Source organism: Equus quagga, chromosome 12 (genome assembly GCF_021613505.1).
Source record: "Equus quagga isolate Etosha38 chromosome 12, UCLA_HA_Equagga_1.0, whole genome shotgun sequence".
In the NCBI taxonomy this organism is placed as follows: domain Eukaryota; kingdom Metazoa; phylum Chordata; class Mammalia; order Perissodactyla; family Equidae; genus Equus; species Equus quagga.
The window spans coordinates 64,454,833-64,470,756 of record NC_060278.1 but is presented as its reverse complement, the minus strand read 5'-3'; the positions used below and the strand labels follow the sequence as shown (position 1 = coordinate 64,470,756).

Genomic DNA, 15,924 nt, shown 5'->3' with positions numbered 1-15,924 from the left:
GCAGAAAAGAAACACAAAAACATCCTGGCTTTCTAAGGTTTACATTCTAATGATGGACAGCACATAATAAAAACACACAAACAACATAAATGAATAAATACATTTCATTTATTTTGGTTAGATGGTGATGAGGACATTGTCGAAAGGGGAAGGGGGTTTCCCAGAAGGAGAAGATTGCTATCTTTAAAAGGGATGGCCGGGGAAGACCTCACAAAGAAGACAACATTTGAAGAAGGACCTGAAGGGAGCAGGGAACCAGCTATGCTCTATTTGGAGAAGGGAACGTCAGAAAGACGGAACAGCACATGCAAAGGCTCTGAGGAGGGGGCCAGGTGAACCAAGGGAGTGGGTAGGAGATGAGGTCAGAGACTGGAAGGGACTGGGGAGATCAGGTAGGTCTGCAAAGGCCACTGTTAAGGACTTCAGATTTTATTTGAAATGACATAATTGGACTTATGTTTTAACAGGATTACTTTGGTTTCTTCATTAAAACAAACTAGAAAAGTACAGTAGCATGGAGATGTCAGCCCAGGAAGAGACGACTTCAGTGGGGGAAGACACAAAGCCTCCTGAGTTATATAAATGTTAACAGCCCTTCTGAAATGGAATTTCCAACGGTTAGAACATCTGGTCACCAGATAAAATACATAAGTGGTCTTTTTAGATAAGATCACTTTTTACCTATGATTACAGGAACTGAACAAAAGATGGGAATGCTGAGACAATACTCTTTTCTCCTCCATTTTTTTCAACACATTATAATTCAAGCATTAAGTGCATTTTGAAAACATAACATTTCCTTTTTACTCAAAACTAAACCTATAAAGAATTTTAGAGCCAGAAAGGACCTTTCAGATTCATCTAGTTGAACAGCATTTGCTTCATTGAAATGATTTTAGTGTCAGCCTTAAAAGCAAATGAGTAAATCAACACACTGTATTCCTTAAACTTACACAATGTTATGTGTCAGTTACAGCTCATCAAGGCTCGGGGGGAAAAAGCAAATGGGGAAACGGCCTTGTAGAGGGCAATGGCCCAGTTTTAGATCATGCAGCCGGTGCAAGCTGGGCTAAAGACCCATGCCTGCTCTGGCTGAAAGTCCTCTCCATTTTCACTACAGAAACACCCTATCGCTGGGCCATGACAAGCCTCTTTTTCCAGGGGTAGGGGATGAATTTGTTTCTCTAATCAGTGTTAGAAAGAGCAATCCCCTCTCGGATGAATAAAAAGAATAATTCTGTTGATTTTGTTATGTGTAATTTCACTGGGAAAGGCATTACTTTAAAGAATGATGAGTCTTATGGGATTTATATAAATAACACCCCCACTGTCACATTTCTCAATGGAACCACAATCAGTTATCACAGTGCTGTTCTCAGAGTAAGGAATGGTTAGAAATTCTCAAACAATGTTTAGGTAAAGAAAAGCAGGCATTTCTCTTTACCCTACTTGTTTTCAATGAGTTTGACTACAGTTTTCAATCCTTATGGTACTGGATTTAGTTGAGCACTTTAGTAAGAAGCAAAGATTACTCTTCTTAATTCCAAGTTATTTTTTTTTTTAAAGATTGGCATCTGAGCTAACATCTGTTGCCAATCTTTTGCTTTTTTTCCTTCTTCTCTCCAAAGCCCTCCAGTACATAGTTGTATGTTCTAGTTGTGAGTGCCTCTGGTTGTGCTATGTGGGACGCCACCTCAACATGACCTAACGAGCGGTGCCACGTCTGCACCCAGGATCCGAACTGGCAAAAGCCTGGGCCACGGAAGCGGAGTACACGACCTTAACCACTCGGCCATAGGGCTGGCCCCTAAAGTAATTTGAACACTTTTTAATTACCACATGTCTATTGTATTAAGTGGTTTATAAAAACTAAAACAGAAACAGTGTCTGTGCTTAAACTTCAGCCAGGATTTCAGGTTTTGTTCACTTAGATCAAGGTCCTTTTCTCCCAGCCCACAGAGGCCACACCAGTTATTCAGCACTGACACCTGTCTCAGAGCCAGCAGTCTTTTTCTAAGGGGAATGCAGCCAGTCATTTCCTCCTTCAAAATGAATTTAAAGTTATTTATCTGAAATGTAAACAAACAAAAACTTTATACATACCACTCCAATTTTTAGCCATCTTGAACATATTTGCAGCTCTGGTATACATTTCACAAGCTTCTTCTATTCTTGTGTTTCCTCTAAGAAAAATTTAAAAATGAGATTAAGTTTCACCATAACAACCATCCATGTCCCTAATCCTCCCTCCCTCCCTCAAATAACAGACATTTAATGGGCACTTACTATGTGCCAGATAAGCATTACAGAATCTTAACAGCTGCTAAAAGGTGGTGATATTATCTCCGTTTTCCAGATGAGGCATATGAAAGTAAAATAACGAGCTCAAGGTCACACGGCAAGGATGCCAGAGAACTGAGACTCAAAACACAAACCTGGCTGACCCCAGAGCCCACATTCTTAACCACAGTCCTTTCCACACATGAAAACTGAAGTTCTAAGTCAGTCTGAGAAATCAGAAGTACATTTTTCAAAGGGGATTAAATTTTGAAGGATAAGGACATCTTTACCTTGCTAATTTCCAAGAGTTTAACATTATGTTTATTCATACTTAAAAACAAAACCTGAAGCCAGAGCATAGGAGAAAGCGCCATGCTGTTTCACAGTTGTATTATCTATCGGCTCTGGCAGGGGACAAGCCCTTCTCCAACATGCAAGGGGCCTCAGGGTCCAGCTCCTCACCCTATGTGGAAATGCATTTTTCAACATCTTGAGAGGAGGAATTCCATTGCTGCTTCAATGCATACTGTTCTGGAAAGCTCTTCACCAGGTAGCTGATTCCATTGACAGACAGCTTTAGCTGCTTAGAAATTTCTTCTTACACAAAGGCAAAAATAATCCTCTCTAACTTCCATCAGTTTTTTAATTCAACCTTGTTTTCACTAAGCTAAGCTAAGGCCTCTCAATGAATGATGTTTCTCTATCTTGTCTCTCTACATTATAAACATAAAATAATCAAAGAACCAAGACAAAGTAGACTGTGCAGTACACATAATGAGGAACTCAGAGTGGAGTAGGCTGTACGGACTAAGAGACAGGAGGGGTCAAGCCTGACCCTTGGAGAGTGGGCACAATATGAATATGAGCGAATGCACATGTTTATGCCAGGAACTCACATAGGCTCCAAAGTCAAGCAGAGGGGTATGCACAGCTGAGTCCCAGTGCAGCCGATCTGAGCATACATTTAGGCTCAGATGTGACTCGCGCCTTAGGCAGTAACTACTAACTGACCCTAGGCTAGTTCTTTAACTTCTTTGGGCCTCCGTTTTTGCATGTGTAAACTGAAAATAATATGACCTATACTTTAGGGTTATTATGAAGATCAAAAGAAATAATTCAACAGTTTCCAATGCAGGGTTTGACTGAGAATAGGTACGCAATCAGGATGATTATTATAATTAGATTCATGTATTGAAGGCATACAAACTTTAGGGAATATTTGTACATCTGATAAGGGACTTGTCTGATAAGGGACTTGTATTTAGAAAATACAAAAAACTCATACAACTCGATAATAAAAACACTAATAACTCAATTAAAAAATGGGCAAAGGATCTGAAGAGACATTTCTCCAAAGAAGATACATAAATAGCCAATAAAGACATGAAAGGATACTCAACATCATCAGGCATCAGGGAAATGCAAATCAAAACCACAAATGAGATACTACTTGACTCCCACTAGGGTGGCTAGAATCAAAAGACATAATAACAAGTGTTAAAGAGGATGTATAAACCAGAACTCTCCTATACTGCAGGTACAAATGTGAAACGGTACAGCTGCTTTGGAAAACAGTTTGGCACTTGCCCAAAAGATTAAACACAGAGTTACCATATGACCCAGCCATTCCACTCCTGGGTACACACCCAAGAGAAATGAAAACATTATGTCCACACAAAAACTTGTATTCAAATGTTCACAACAGCATTATTCATAATTGCCAAAAAGTGAACTTAAATGTCCATCAACTGATGAGTGGACAAATAAAATGTGGTATATATATACAAAGGAATATTACTGGACCATAAAAAGGAATGAAGTACTGATAGACACTACAACATGGATGAGCCTTGAAAACATGTTTAGTGAAGACGGTCACAAATGAGCACACATTGTATGATTCCATTTATATGAAAGGTCTAGAATAGGCAACTTCACAGAGAGAAAACAGATTATTGGTTGCCTACAGCTAGGAGTACTAGAGAAAAATGGAGGGGCAGGGTATAGTTTCTTTCTGGGGAGATGAAAATGTTCTAAAATTGAATGTTGTGTTGGCTCCAAGCTCTGTGAATATACTAAAAACTACTGAATTGGACACTTTAAATGGGTGAATTGTATGGTATGTGAATTATATCTCAATAAAGCTGTATCCCCCCTCCCCAAAAACATCTTTAGGTGCTATGTCACACAGTGAATGACAGGATGGCAACAATCACATCCACAAACTGTCAGAATAACCAAAGCCTTCTCTCACACCTTCATGTCCCTTTTTCATCACTTCAAATCCACGTTTTTAAAAAAATACAATTAGATAATTTCCCCAATGGAAAATTCCTAACATGAGAGAGTTTTCAATCTTAGTCATAGCTCCTTAGAGCTAACAAAGGCTTGTCACTTTCTTGTCTCTTCTTTTTCTAAAGCGTACTAGGAATTCTGAACTGTAATTATAGTGCAATCATTCTTATTAAAGGTTTCCAAATAAAACCAGCTTAATTAAAATGTACTCTATCCTATTATTTTCAGAGATAGATTCAGCTAGGAATAATAGAACGCCTATATTATGCTAGGTTTTATGACGGATATTTCCACATACAACAACCATGAAAGACACTATCTCCATTATACAGAAGAAAAAACTGTATCTGGAGGTCAATAGCTTTCCCAAGGTCATCCAGCCAAGGTCAGCGGTGGTGACACCTGACTTCAAGTTCAGTGGTCTTTTTATAAATATAACGAATGAACCCTGCTAGACTCAAGACCCTCACCTCTAGTAAAACAGAATCACCAGAAATATTTTCATTTTAAAAGCACTAGAGAAACTCACTTGTCAGAAACAGAACTTTAACAATTCATGAAAAAATGTACTTTTGAAATTACTCCAAATGTATACTGTTTTATATTGTGAAAGTTAACTTTTATAAGTTTTAAGGGCAAATATTCAGAATTCACATTCAAATAATTCGACTGATTGTTATCTAGAGTCCCTATGGTGAAACAGAAGATCCTTGAAAACAGAAACAAGTCTCTGTGGGGGAACCTACATTATAGTGATACAACATAAGTACATGACCACAAAATGAGCCCAATTATTTTGGGGGATTATGGTATCCTGACCTTGAAGGAGAAAACACTTTCTCTACTACGAAAGAAAACAGTGACCGGCCTGCATAAGAACCACCATCAACACTCCCTCTCCCTCAAACCACCACAACCAACCCCCATGCCCAACCCCACCATGCAGCCCCAGCCGACACCACCTCCTCTCAATTCCAGGGGCAAAGCCGACTCTCTCCTTTTCTTGGTCATGCTTACTCAGGAAACATTCACTGAGGTCAATATGTGTTAGAAAATACCAAAGAAAGTTCTTGCCCATGAGGAGATAAGAATGCTGAGGAAAGAATATTAAACTTCAGGGCTGGAAAAAATGTGACAGTGTCCAACCCCCACCATGTTCCACTGAGAAAAGATGGTCACAACCACAACATGTCCCATCAGGAGCCAGTGAACAGTAGAGGCATGCCTTGAGCCTGGCCTGCAAGTCCTCGCCTCTCTGCACTACCCCATCCTGCCTATTCCCATCGAGATGTCTGGCGGAAAAAAAAGTCAACCCAGGAAAATTATAGCCTGTTATTTCAAAGAGCTCAGATGACATCCTACACACAGACAAATCACTGATCTTTTAAAAACTAATTAATCTTCAAATAATCTGAAGTCTTGCTTTGTCCTCATCTTGAATAGAACTATTTTGGAGCACTGTAAAACACTGCCAACCATACTACAGGCTCTTTTACAACTGTGGGTGGGAGGAGGGAAACTTTTTTTTTAAGGAAGATTAGCCCTGAGCTAACTGCTGCCTTCAAAGTAGATTTCGTGAAGACTAATGGCATACCGATCATGCCATGTTCCTGGAATAAAAGGTGGCAACTGCAGAGAAACAAACAGAGCTGCTTCTAAAATCACAAGACAGTAGAGTAGAAACAGCATATAAAGCGACAGTGACAGTGCTGTTGTGATGTGAAAGCAGAACTAGAGACGAAATTCAGCTCTAGCATCAGAATACCCTGAAGAGATGTCAAACTTTGTCAAAAGACTGAACACAGGGATCGTTTTAGTTGTGCCTGGGACCCTCAGGGGAAAACCCCACCAGCTCCTTCTCCTATTTATGAGCAACACCACTTTAGCCACTAACTAGACTGATGCTCTGAGGAGAGGGACCAGCACAGGGCCTGGCACACAGGCCTCAATAACCAGGTGGTCTCAGCTACACCTTACTGGTATAACTGACTCAACCCAGTTAAGGCCTCTATATAAACTTAAGATTCTGGCAGGTGGGTGCAGAGAGCTACTCGTCTCATGGCCACCCAAGAAAGCCTCATAAATAAGTGCCCTTGCTTATTAAATCCACCACCTACCAATCTGGAGGGATTTGCCTCTTTCTTCGGTTTCTCATTGCCCTCAGTGTATGGGGGCTAGCTTCAGATTACACCCAGGAACAACATTTTTCAAGAAACTCAAGGAGAAAAAAAGCGTGAGCCAAGGATTGTATAGCCAGCCAAGCCATCCATTATGCACCATTGACAGAAGCAAGAATTCAAGGCACACTGCAGTAACTTCTAACTAAGAGATGACTAGGGAACATCAGTAAAAAGACTGGTGGTGGTGGCACTGAATATGTTTTGCTATAGATCCAAGACTAAAATAAGTAAGGGACAAGGGTAGAAAAGTAATATGAAAATGTTTGTTCTGACAAAGTACAAATAACTGAATCCTCTCCTCCACATGCGTGTGTGCGCACATACACACACCCCTTGGAGAAAGGGGGAAGTAGAATATACTCACTGCCTTGCACATAGGTAATGGGTATTTTCCAGAACAGACAAAATACTAGGTGCCTAAGTAAGGAAAAGGAACTAAGCTTATTAAAAAAGACTCATAGTACAATGGTAACCAGCAGAACAAAAATACAAAATTTCCTAAATAAAAAGGAAAGAAAAGAGATCATATGAAGAAAAATTGCAAATGAAACGTAATACATAAATATATAGTAAATATATAACAAAATATGACAGAATTAATAACCAATCATATACCAGTCATACCAATAATGTAGATGGCCTGAAGATTTTTAGATTCGTTCACAAAGCAAAACCCAACTCTATGCTGAATATGAGAAATCGAGAGACACAATTAAAATAAAGCTATTCCGACAGGCTTAAGATAGAGAGATGGTCAAAAGTATACCAAATTTATCAATGAGCTTTTGTTAGATTTGTTCTAGCAAGAAAAAACCCCAAAACCTCCCAAAGGCTTCTCTCTTACTCACTTTACCTGTTTCAGCAGGCTGGCTGTGACTCTGCTGGTTCTTTCTCTATGGGTCATCTTTTTTTATTCTGGAATGCAGCCCAATCTGGTATGCACTCTTCTTATGACAGAGAGAAAAAACCATGGCAGAAGCACGGGATGGTCCCTGTAGCTTCTGCTCAGATAGAGCATGCATCCCTTCCACTTACACTCTTTCAGTCAAAGTCAGTCATAGGCCAGGATGGGCTCGATGGGGAGGGGAAGTGCACTCTTCCCAGAGCTGGGCAGCACAGGTCACATGGCAACAAACAGAATGTATAATGCTCTTACATAACACAGTCCTAAAGCAGACAAATGCAAATAATAAGGCGGCGGGGATTCCTACCCTGGTATCAGACAAGGCAGAATTTGGGCTTAAAAGTACCAAATAAGATAAAGAAGTTCATTTCATAAACCTATAGATACAATTCATAATGAAATTATATTAGTCATGAATATCTATGTACCAAAATATGGTAGCCAGCTTTTTAAAACAGAAACTACAAGAGATGCAAAGAGAAAGACAGAAATATAAAAGGGGCCATTAATATCTCTTTTAATACAAAGCAGGTTAAGTGGACAAAAAATAAACACAGACATGAAAGACCTAGACAACATAATCAATAACTAGATCTTAGGGATCTCTATCAAGTCATACACTCTGATAAGAGAAAATTCCCCCTGCTTCTCAAGTGCACATGGACCATTCATGAATGCCAATCATATATCAGGTGGCAGAGAAAATCTCAGTAAGGTCTCTTACCATAATGAAATAAAACTAGAAATTAATAATAATATACAAAAAAGGCCCTTCCACCTGGAACAATACCCTCAAACAAGTCTTAGGTCAAAGAGGAAATGAACTAAAATAAAAACACTAGCTATCAGAATCTACTGGACATAATTAAAACATCAATATAATTTTAAAGGAAAATTCATCCATGAATATTTGGATCCATATAAATTAAATACCACTCCCATTGCCCCAAAAAAGCCAGAGGGAAAAATGAAAGAAAGTAATAAAGGTAAAAGCAGAAATTAATAAGGCAGAAAACTAGTAGAACTAATAAGTCAAAATATTAGTTGTTTGGAGAAAAAGAATCAAAAGAATTAAAAAAAGGAGGAAAGCACAAATAAAAAAGAAGTGACAAGAGGGAAATAACTACAGAAATAAAGAACATTTTTAAAAGTTATAAAAGACTACTTTGCACAACTCTGCAAGTAAGTTTTAAAACTTGGATGAAATGAATAACTTCCTAGGAAAAAGTAATTTACCAAAACTGACCTCAGCAGAGAAAGTTTAAACATTACAAATCTTAGAGGAAAAAAGAGAAAGTTATCAAAGAAATACCGACCAAGAAGCCCAAGACAGTTTCACTATATAAAAAAAGGATTCTAAGAGGATTCTACTTAAACCTTAAAGACAAGAGCACAAGAAAAAAGGGAAACTTCCAAATTCTTTTTATGAGGCAGCTGTAACACCAATACTTCAATCTGATAAAGACTATACACAAAAGAATTGTAAATAAAAGAATTTGAAATGAAATATTTAAAAACAGAATCTGATAGCTGATTAAGAAATAATACATTATAAATCCAGAGAAGGTATTCATGGTATTCAAGGACAGTTCAACGAAGATATCCATTAATTAACATATTAATAACTAAGGAGAAAAATCATGTTTATCTCCACATATATTGAACAGGGTTTCAAAATACAACTCTTCATTCAATCCCTAATGAAAATATCCATTAAAACATGAATTGACAGATACTTCCTTACCATGAAAAAATATTTTAATACTTTAATTCAAGAAAATATTGATCCAATAATTTGTAAGATTTTAACTAAATTTAATTTAAAAAACCTTTACTTATAATAAGCTCCATTTAAATACAGAAATGGTTAACATTCTGAAATTCTACTTCCAAAGTTTCCTTACTGAACTCTAAGTATCAATCACTGAAAATTCTTTAAAGGTACAAAAGCTTTACTGAATTTATCATCTAATCAAATGAACACAAAGTGAAAGCATAAGGACAAGAGAATAAAGTTTCCTATACCTAGCGCGATCCTCTGTCCTGGTTGCATGGACACTCTCGCTTTATACCCATTTTCTTGGCATCTCAAAAATATCCCAGTTTGGACAATATATTCACGGCCACTCTATAACTCACAGAAACAGGGAAATATTTGAAAAAATTTAAAAGTAGAATTGCAGGTTTAAATATGTTATTCACATACAAAAGATAATATTTAGAGAATGAGAAATAGGTAAAAGAAAATGCAAGGCCGTGTAATAAGCTTCACCATTTTTATCAGAATCGATAGACACTATCTAAAATTAATAAATCAGGAAGTCGAAGTATTCTAAAATTATTTAGAATTATAGTGGTAACCATCAGAAGAATTAGAAAGAAAGTTAAAAGATTTAGGACAGGGGAGAGAAAGAGAAAATTTCACTTTAACAGTGGTTTCTTGTGATGTTTTCATCCCTTGGCAGCTCTGTTCCTGCAAGGGGGATGTGGGAAAGGAACACTGACATCTTGCCGACAAGCAAGGGACTTGTGCCTTACACACAGAAGAAATACAAGACTGACTCTTTCTCAGAAATATACGATGCACATTTTCATCTAATTTTACTGAAAGCAACAAAAAAGGAAGAGATACAGAACAGTAGTAAAAATACAATATCGCCACAAAACCAGTGTCAGGCAGTGGATAAACACCGAGTGAAGGAGATGAACTCCTAACAGGTTTTAATGTGCAGTTAGGATGCTGAGAATGAGTCTGTGATGTGAAATACATGCAATATGCTGGGCAGCTTTTAATGGCTGCTACAGCCTCAAAACAGCATCACCTGTTCTCTTTAAAGCACTATCTGGTCAGCTCTTAACTATGTGGGCTCAGAGCATACTGATGATAGTATGTATGTTACCTTGTTAATTCAGGAGGCTGACTCAGAGACAGACTACCCGGCTTTAAATAAAGGATAACAAGAAAACGATTAGCAACGAAAATGGGAAAATTTTACAGCTAAGGAAGTGGGGGCAGAGTGGAGTAACATGCACTCCAGCCTAGAAGGGTGATGAGACGTGCAAGTGATGCCAGACACCATGTAGGATTCTAAACATTTAAAAGTGACACAGAAACTATCTTCCTATTGTAATTGACAGAAACTAGGCCTGGTTTTCCGCTTCAAATAAGTATATAACACTATTAAAACTCACAGAACTCTGAGTATTCTTCCTCCCTAAGCTTTCCTGGAGCCAAGTATTACTGAAAATAACCGTCCTCCATGGTATAAACAACACTTACACAGTACAAAGCTCTTTCAGATATTTTATTTCATTGAGAGACCAATGATCCAGCCCAAAAGGTCTTTGGCTCTGAAATCCTGGAAAAAAGTCAATGTGTCTGGCTCTCTGCTTCCTTGATAAATAACTGAGGCTGACAATTTGGATGAATATGCTAATCAATGTTTCACAATCACGATTTCCGACAGCACTAAACATTTTACAAGCAGACTCACTGAACCCCCATGATGAGATGTACTTTTATTACCCCCATTTTATAGCGGAGGGAACCGAGGCGCAGAGAGGCTAAGCAACTTGCCCCAGGTTCCAAAGCTAGGTTAATAAACTGACCCGCACCCAAGTCAGATCTGGGACGCAGTAACTTTGTGCGAACCGAGTGTGAATGGTGAAGATGAAACTTTTATTACACGGCCTGTCAATGAAACAGGTGATCAACAGTCAAGGAGAAAAGAATTCTTTAAAAACAAAAAGGCTTTTCAAAATCCTTTTAGAATCACTGGCTCAGGATTTGGCCTATTTTCACGCAAACAACGCAACACCCCGAGATGAGCATCGAGCACCAGAAGGCTTTTCTCCTTCGTCCATTACAGGTCCTCTTCCCGGAAGCACATCCTGGCTTGAAACACGCAGCGACATTAAGATCACCTCCTCGCATGAGGTACCACGACACTACTATTTTACCTCAACAGCTTTTACCAGTTTTGCGGATCAGAGAAACGAAGGTCCTGGTGAGAGCACCAAGCATTAGGCAGCGCTCCTTCTGTACTGCCATCGCCTTCACAGGCAGCCAAACCTGAACCGACCGCTAAGCTCCAAACCACACCTGCTCCGAGAAACGCAGGAGCCCCCGGGGGCCCGCACAGCGCGAGAGCCCAGCCCGGGCCGGGGGATGGGGACGCCCCCGGGGGCCCGCACAGCGAGAGAGCCCGGGCCGGGGGAGGGGGACGCGCGCCGGGGCCCACACAGCCCGAGAGTCCGGCCCGCACCCGCGCGGAGACGGCCGGGTCTGACGCACGGCGCCGCCGCTTCTCGGGGGTGAAAGACGCTGCGTAGTCGGGCGGACCTTTTGCTTTCAAAAGGAAAAACAAAAAGCCGCCCGCGCTTTCTGCGCCTCTCCTCGCGAACAGCTGAATCACGCACGCAGCGCGCACGGCCCTCCCGAGCGCAGCCGGCGCAGCCCGCCCCCGGGGCGCCGAGCTCGCGCCCTGCCCGAGAGCCCACAAGGTGCGGGAAGCTGCCGGGGCGCCGCGTCCCCCTCGCCGACGCCAGGCCGGGCCGCCCACAGCCCCTGGGACCCCGCGCCGACGGCCAGCGCTGGGCCGACGCCCGTGGCGGCTGCAGGGGCGCGGGGGCGGCGGCCGCGGAGGGGCCCGCGACCGAGACCCCTCAGGGCACGCGGGCCTGGAGCTCACCCAAACAGCCCTCGGAGGAAGGAGTGGGAGGCCTTGACTCGCTTCTCGGCCTCCGCCATCAGCTGCACCGCCTCACGCTCCTTCCCCGCGTTGTCCATGTCGCCCGCCGCCGCCGCCACAACCTCCTCAGGCGGCTCGGACGCGCCTCCCGCGCCCTCGCCCTCCTCTCGCAGCGGTGGGGAGCGCAGGCGCGGCGCGCGGCCTTTCGGGATTTGTAGTCCGGGGCCTGGCGGCGGCGCTGCGCCGGAGTCGGGTGCAGTTCCCAGCTGGCTGCAGAGCCTGGCAGCGCGGGAGCCGAGCTTGAAGACCGCCGGCGCCAGGGGTTTTGGGGCGGGGAGGGTGACCCTCTGCAGGGAACCCAGGCCAAGGTAAATCTTAATCTCTTAAGTATAGAGGTAATGGAAAATGGCCCGTGGCTTGCGGTAAAGATCACCTCAAACACGCAGCATCACGTTGGTTCAGAAATCCCTGCTCAACACGACTGACACATGGCAATGGGATGGATGAAGAAATGGGGCAACAGATTAGAACATTTAACCTACGCCCCAGCTCCGTAAAGGGCATCTAAGGCAGCCACTGAAAGCAATTTCATTAACGTTGTGATGCCCATCCACCCACCCACTCGCAACAGCTGGCAGAAAGAGCTATTTTTATCTCCAGAGCAAGACGTTCAAGAATGTACCATTTCTGCCAATGTAAGCTCACAGTTAGTTTTCAGTCTCCCTGATAACCTGATATCAGTTTCCCTACATTAAACCCAACATGTATGGGGTTAACACCAAAACACTCTTTCCTTGCTTGCCCTGGCTTCTTGGCTCCAGAATCCACTATCCTCCATGGAGACAGACACCACCAAGGACAAGCATCTGGATTCATTATCTCCTTCCTGCAAAGAGATACAGGCTGGTGGGAAAGCTGCTAACCAGCAATGTCACAGGCTCCCTCCTCTCTGCAAGTGTCTCAAGGGCTAACACAGGCTGGTGGGAAAGCTCGGACCATGGAGGCCATATGCTCCTCCTCCCCTACCTAAAACCCCAAATAAAAACCCTTCCTTTTAGCTTTTCGGAGAGTTTGGGATTTCAGCGTTAGCTGCCCTCTCTCCTTGCTCAGCGCTGTGCAATAATAAAATTCCTACTTTCTTCCACTACACTCAGTGTCAGAGATTGGCGTGCTGCACAACGGGTGAGTGAACTCACTTCAGGTTTAATATCATCCATATATTGCAACTGTCTGTGGGTCCTCTCTTTCTTGGTTGTGAATGAGCTGCATACATTCAATATATGCATAATCTACTGTTTTTATTGACTGAATTCTTTTCAATGGATCTGAGCCATTGAGCTCTCTTATCTTTTACGTAATGCTGGCCATGGAGGGTGGGTCTTCTAGGACATAATTCTTGCCTGCCAGGAAGACTTCTAATCTCCTAGGAGAAGTATCTGTAGATAGATGCTCTGGTGTGCCAGTAGTTTCCAGGCCTGTCCCAGAGGGAGTTCTTTTTTAATACGAAGTCTAGACTAGTCATTTACATTGGCAATGCTAAAGCAGAGGTAGTGGAGTAAATATGAAAATCTCTGTCAAATGAGAGCTTGTGACAATTTCAAACTATTAACAAATACACTTGGCACTGACACAAAATATATGTGAGAAAATGAATCTTGTCTTTAGAGAGCAAGGCAAGAGGACCAATTCCTAGAAAGAAAGGTGACTAAAGCACATACCTCAGAGTTTATGCTTTGCAGGCACCCTAGAGGGAGAAGGAAATCTCACATCTTCGGGCAGAGTTTATCTACTCTTACTACATGCAGTATTCTAACTTCGAAAAGCTAATGTGTGTGCTTTTGGAACAGGGAAGAAGGAGGCAGGAAATTAAAGGTGGTACTGAACCTCTTAATCTCGAGTTTGTGTGCCTGATGCACAATAAGCCGATCACTGAGACGTCAGTCTTGGAGATGGAGAAAGTTCTATTTGAATTGGCCCAAACAAGAAAGCAGGAGGATAGTTTCTCTCAAATCTGCCTCAAGGAAAGAAGAAAGCAGGGGATCTTCATAGAGCCAAGGGGCTTAGCAGGAGGAGTTTCAGAGAAACAAGGGGGAATTCTGTGTTTCTTTCACTTCCAATAAGCCTTTGGGCAATCAGATTTCTGGGTGTCAGTAGCAGCTGGGGTCTGGTTATCTGGTGATCATAATCTCCTTAAAGGCACTCGTTTTCTTCTGCAAAACAAGCTCATAAATCCTTGTGACCCTTGAGTCACCCCTCAGGTTAAAAAAGAAAACAGTAAGTTAACGAGATTAACTTCTTTTCATCTGTGTCTGTGTTGGAAACAAGATCTAACGGTAAACACAGGAGGCTAGATTGGAATGTTGAGTGTCCAACTACCCACCCTGAGAGATGGTCTGCAAAGGTAAGGCTGTTCTTGTTGAATATTTACAGTGACCCTCAGGTACCCAGCTTCAGCAATAAATGCAGGAGTAAGGAGAAAAACTGCAAAAAGTGGGCCTCAGCATTTGAAAAGCATAGCAGTCTTTGGGAATTTAATGGAGTTGGGCCAGCTTGAAAGCTCCTAAGGGCAGCATGAGCCTGTTGATCAGCAGATCCTAAGAGCAGCATCAGTTTCCAAAGCTGGCTCAATGTGCAAACTCTTAAGGAGGTTCAAGAAATACTGATTCCCAAGCCACTAGCATTTTGTTTCAGGATCTCCTGGCATCTAGGAAGCGTGCATATTAAAAAGAACTCTCCACCACTATTCTGAAGCATACAATTTTAGACTCTCGAATCCGTAGTCAGCTGAAAAGGAGATAGAATGGGCTGTCTCCTCTAAACTAGAATGTGCAGTTAAGGCTGGCAGGCGTACACCTCGACATTTTTGATATTTCTGAGTATTTCCATCATTCTCTTCTTTCTCCTGGGCACTCCGACCCTTCCCATAGTCCTTACCCAAGTAAGAGAAAAATTTCAAACCTTAATTATTGTGTAGAGCCTGTTTTCTTCTCCCAGAGGCCAGGTGAGGGGAGTCGGCAAAGAAGAGAGACAAACCTCACAGAATAAGGACCAACTAGAGGGACTAGTGGGGAATTTTTGAAGCAGAAGGCAAAAGAGACCTGCTTTAGTGTGGGCCAGGGAGGGAGGGAGGCCCTCAAACAGGAGCTGTCCAGGAGCAGATCCAAAGGACCTGTGGCCTGCGCCTGTGCTGACCAGGACAGTGGCCACTTGCCATAGGTGGCCATTTAAATTTAAATCAAATAATGAGAAATGAAATACGAAATTTTGCTTCTCAGTCACACTAGCCACATTTCAGCTGCTCAATAGCCACACATAGCTAATGGCTACCATATCAGAGTGCACAAATATAGGACGTTTCTCTTTTTGCACAAAGGTCTGGTGGACAATGCTGACCTGTACACACCTTGTCTTTCACCAGCTCTGGACACTTGGAAGAAAAGAGGGAAAAGGCTTCAGACTGTTTCTGAGAAGATGGAGCAGGAAAGGAGGCGCCTGCACCCTGGACAAGGCAGAACCAAGGAGAACCTGCAGGCCTTTCCTTGCGAGCAGATCAGGGTGGACGCACAGACACTCA

At 42.1% G+C, this 15,924-nt stretch overlaps 1 protein-coding gene across 10 annotated transcripts in view; it reads right to left on the bottom strand.

The window, feature by feature from the left end:
- NAPB (NSF attachment protein beta) overlaps window positions 1–12,496 on the bottom strand; it is a 49,631-nt gene extending 37,135 nt beyond the window's left edge. For all 10 annotated transcript variants that reach the window (XR_006891032.1, XR_006891031.1, XR_006891035.1 and 7 more), the window contains exons 1-2: window positions 12,351–12,496; window positions 2,104–2,183 (exon numbers count right to left, since the gene is read on the bottom strand). Coding sequence is in view for 4 of the 10 variants with exons in the window: in XM_046678322.1 (XP_046534278.1) it covers window positions 2,104–2,183; window positions 12,351–12,448 (178 nt within the window). In the remaining 6 variants the exon portion in view is untranslated. The remainder of the gene's footprint in view (window positions 1–2,103; window positions 2,184–12,350) is intronic.
- Between the last annotated feature and the right edge of the window lie 3,428 nt (window positions 12,497–15,924).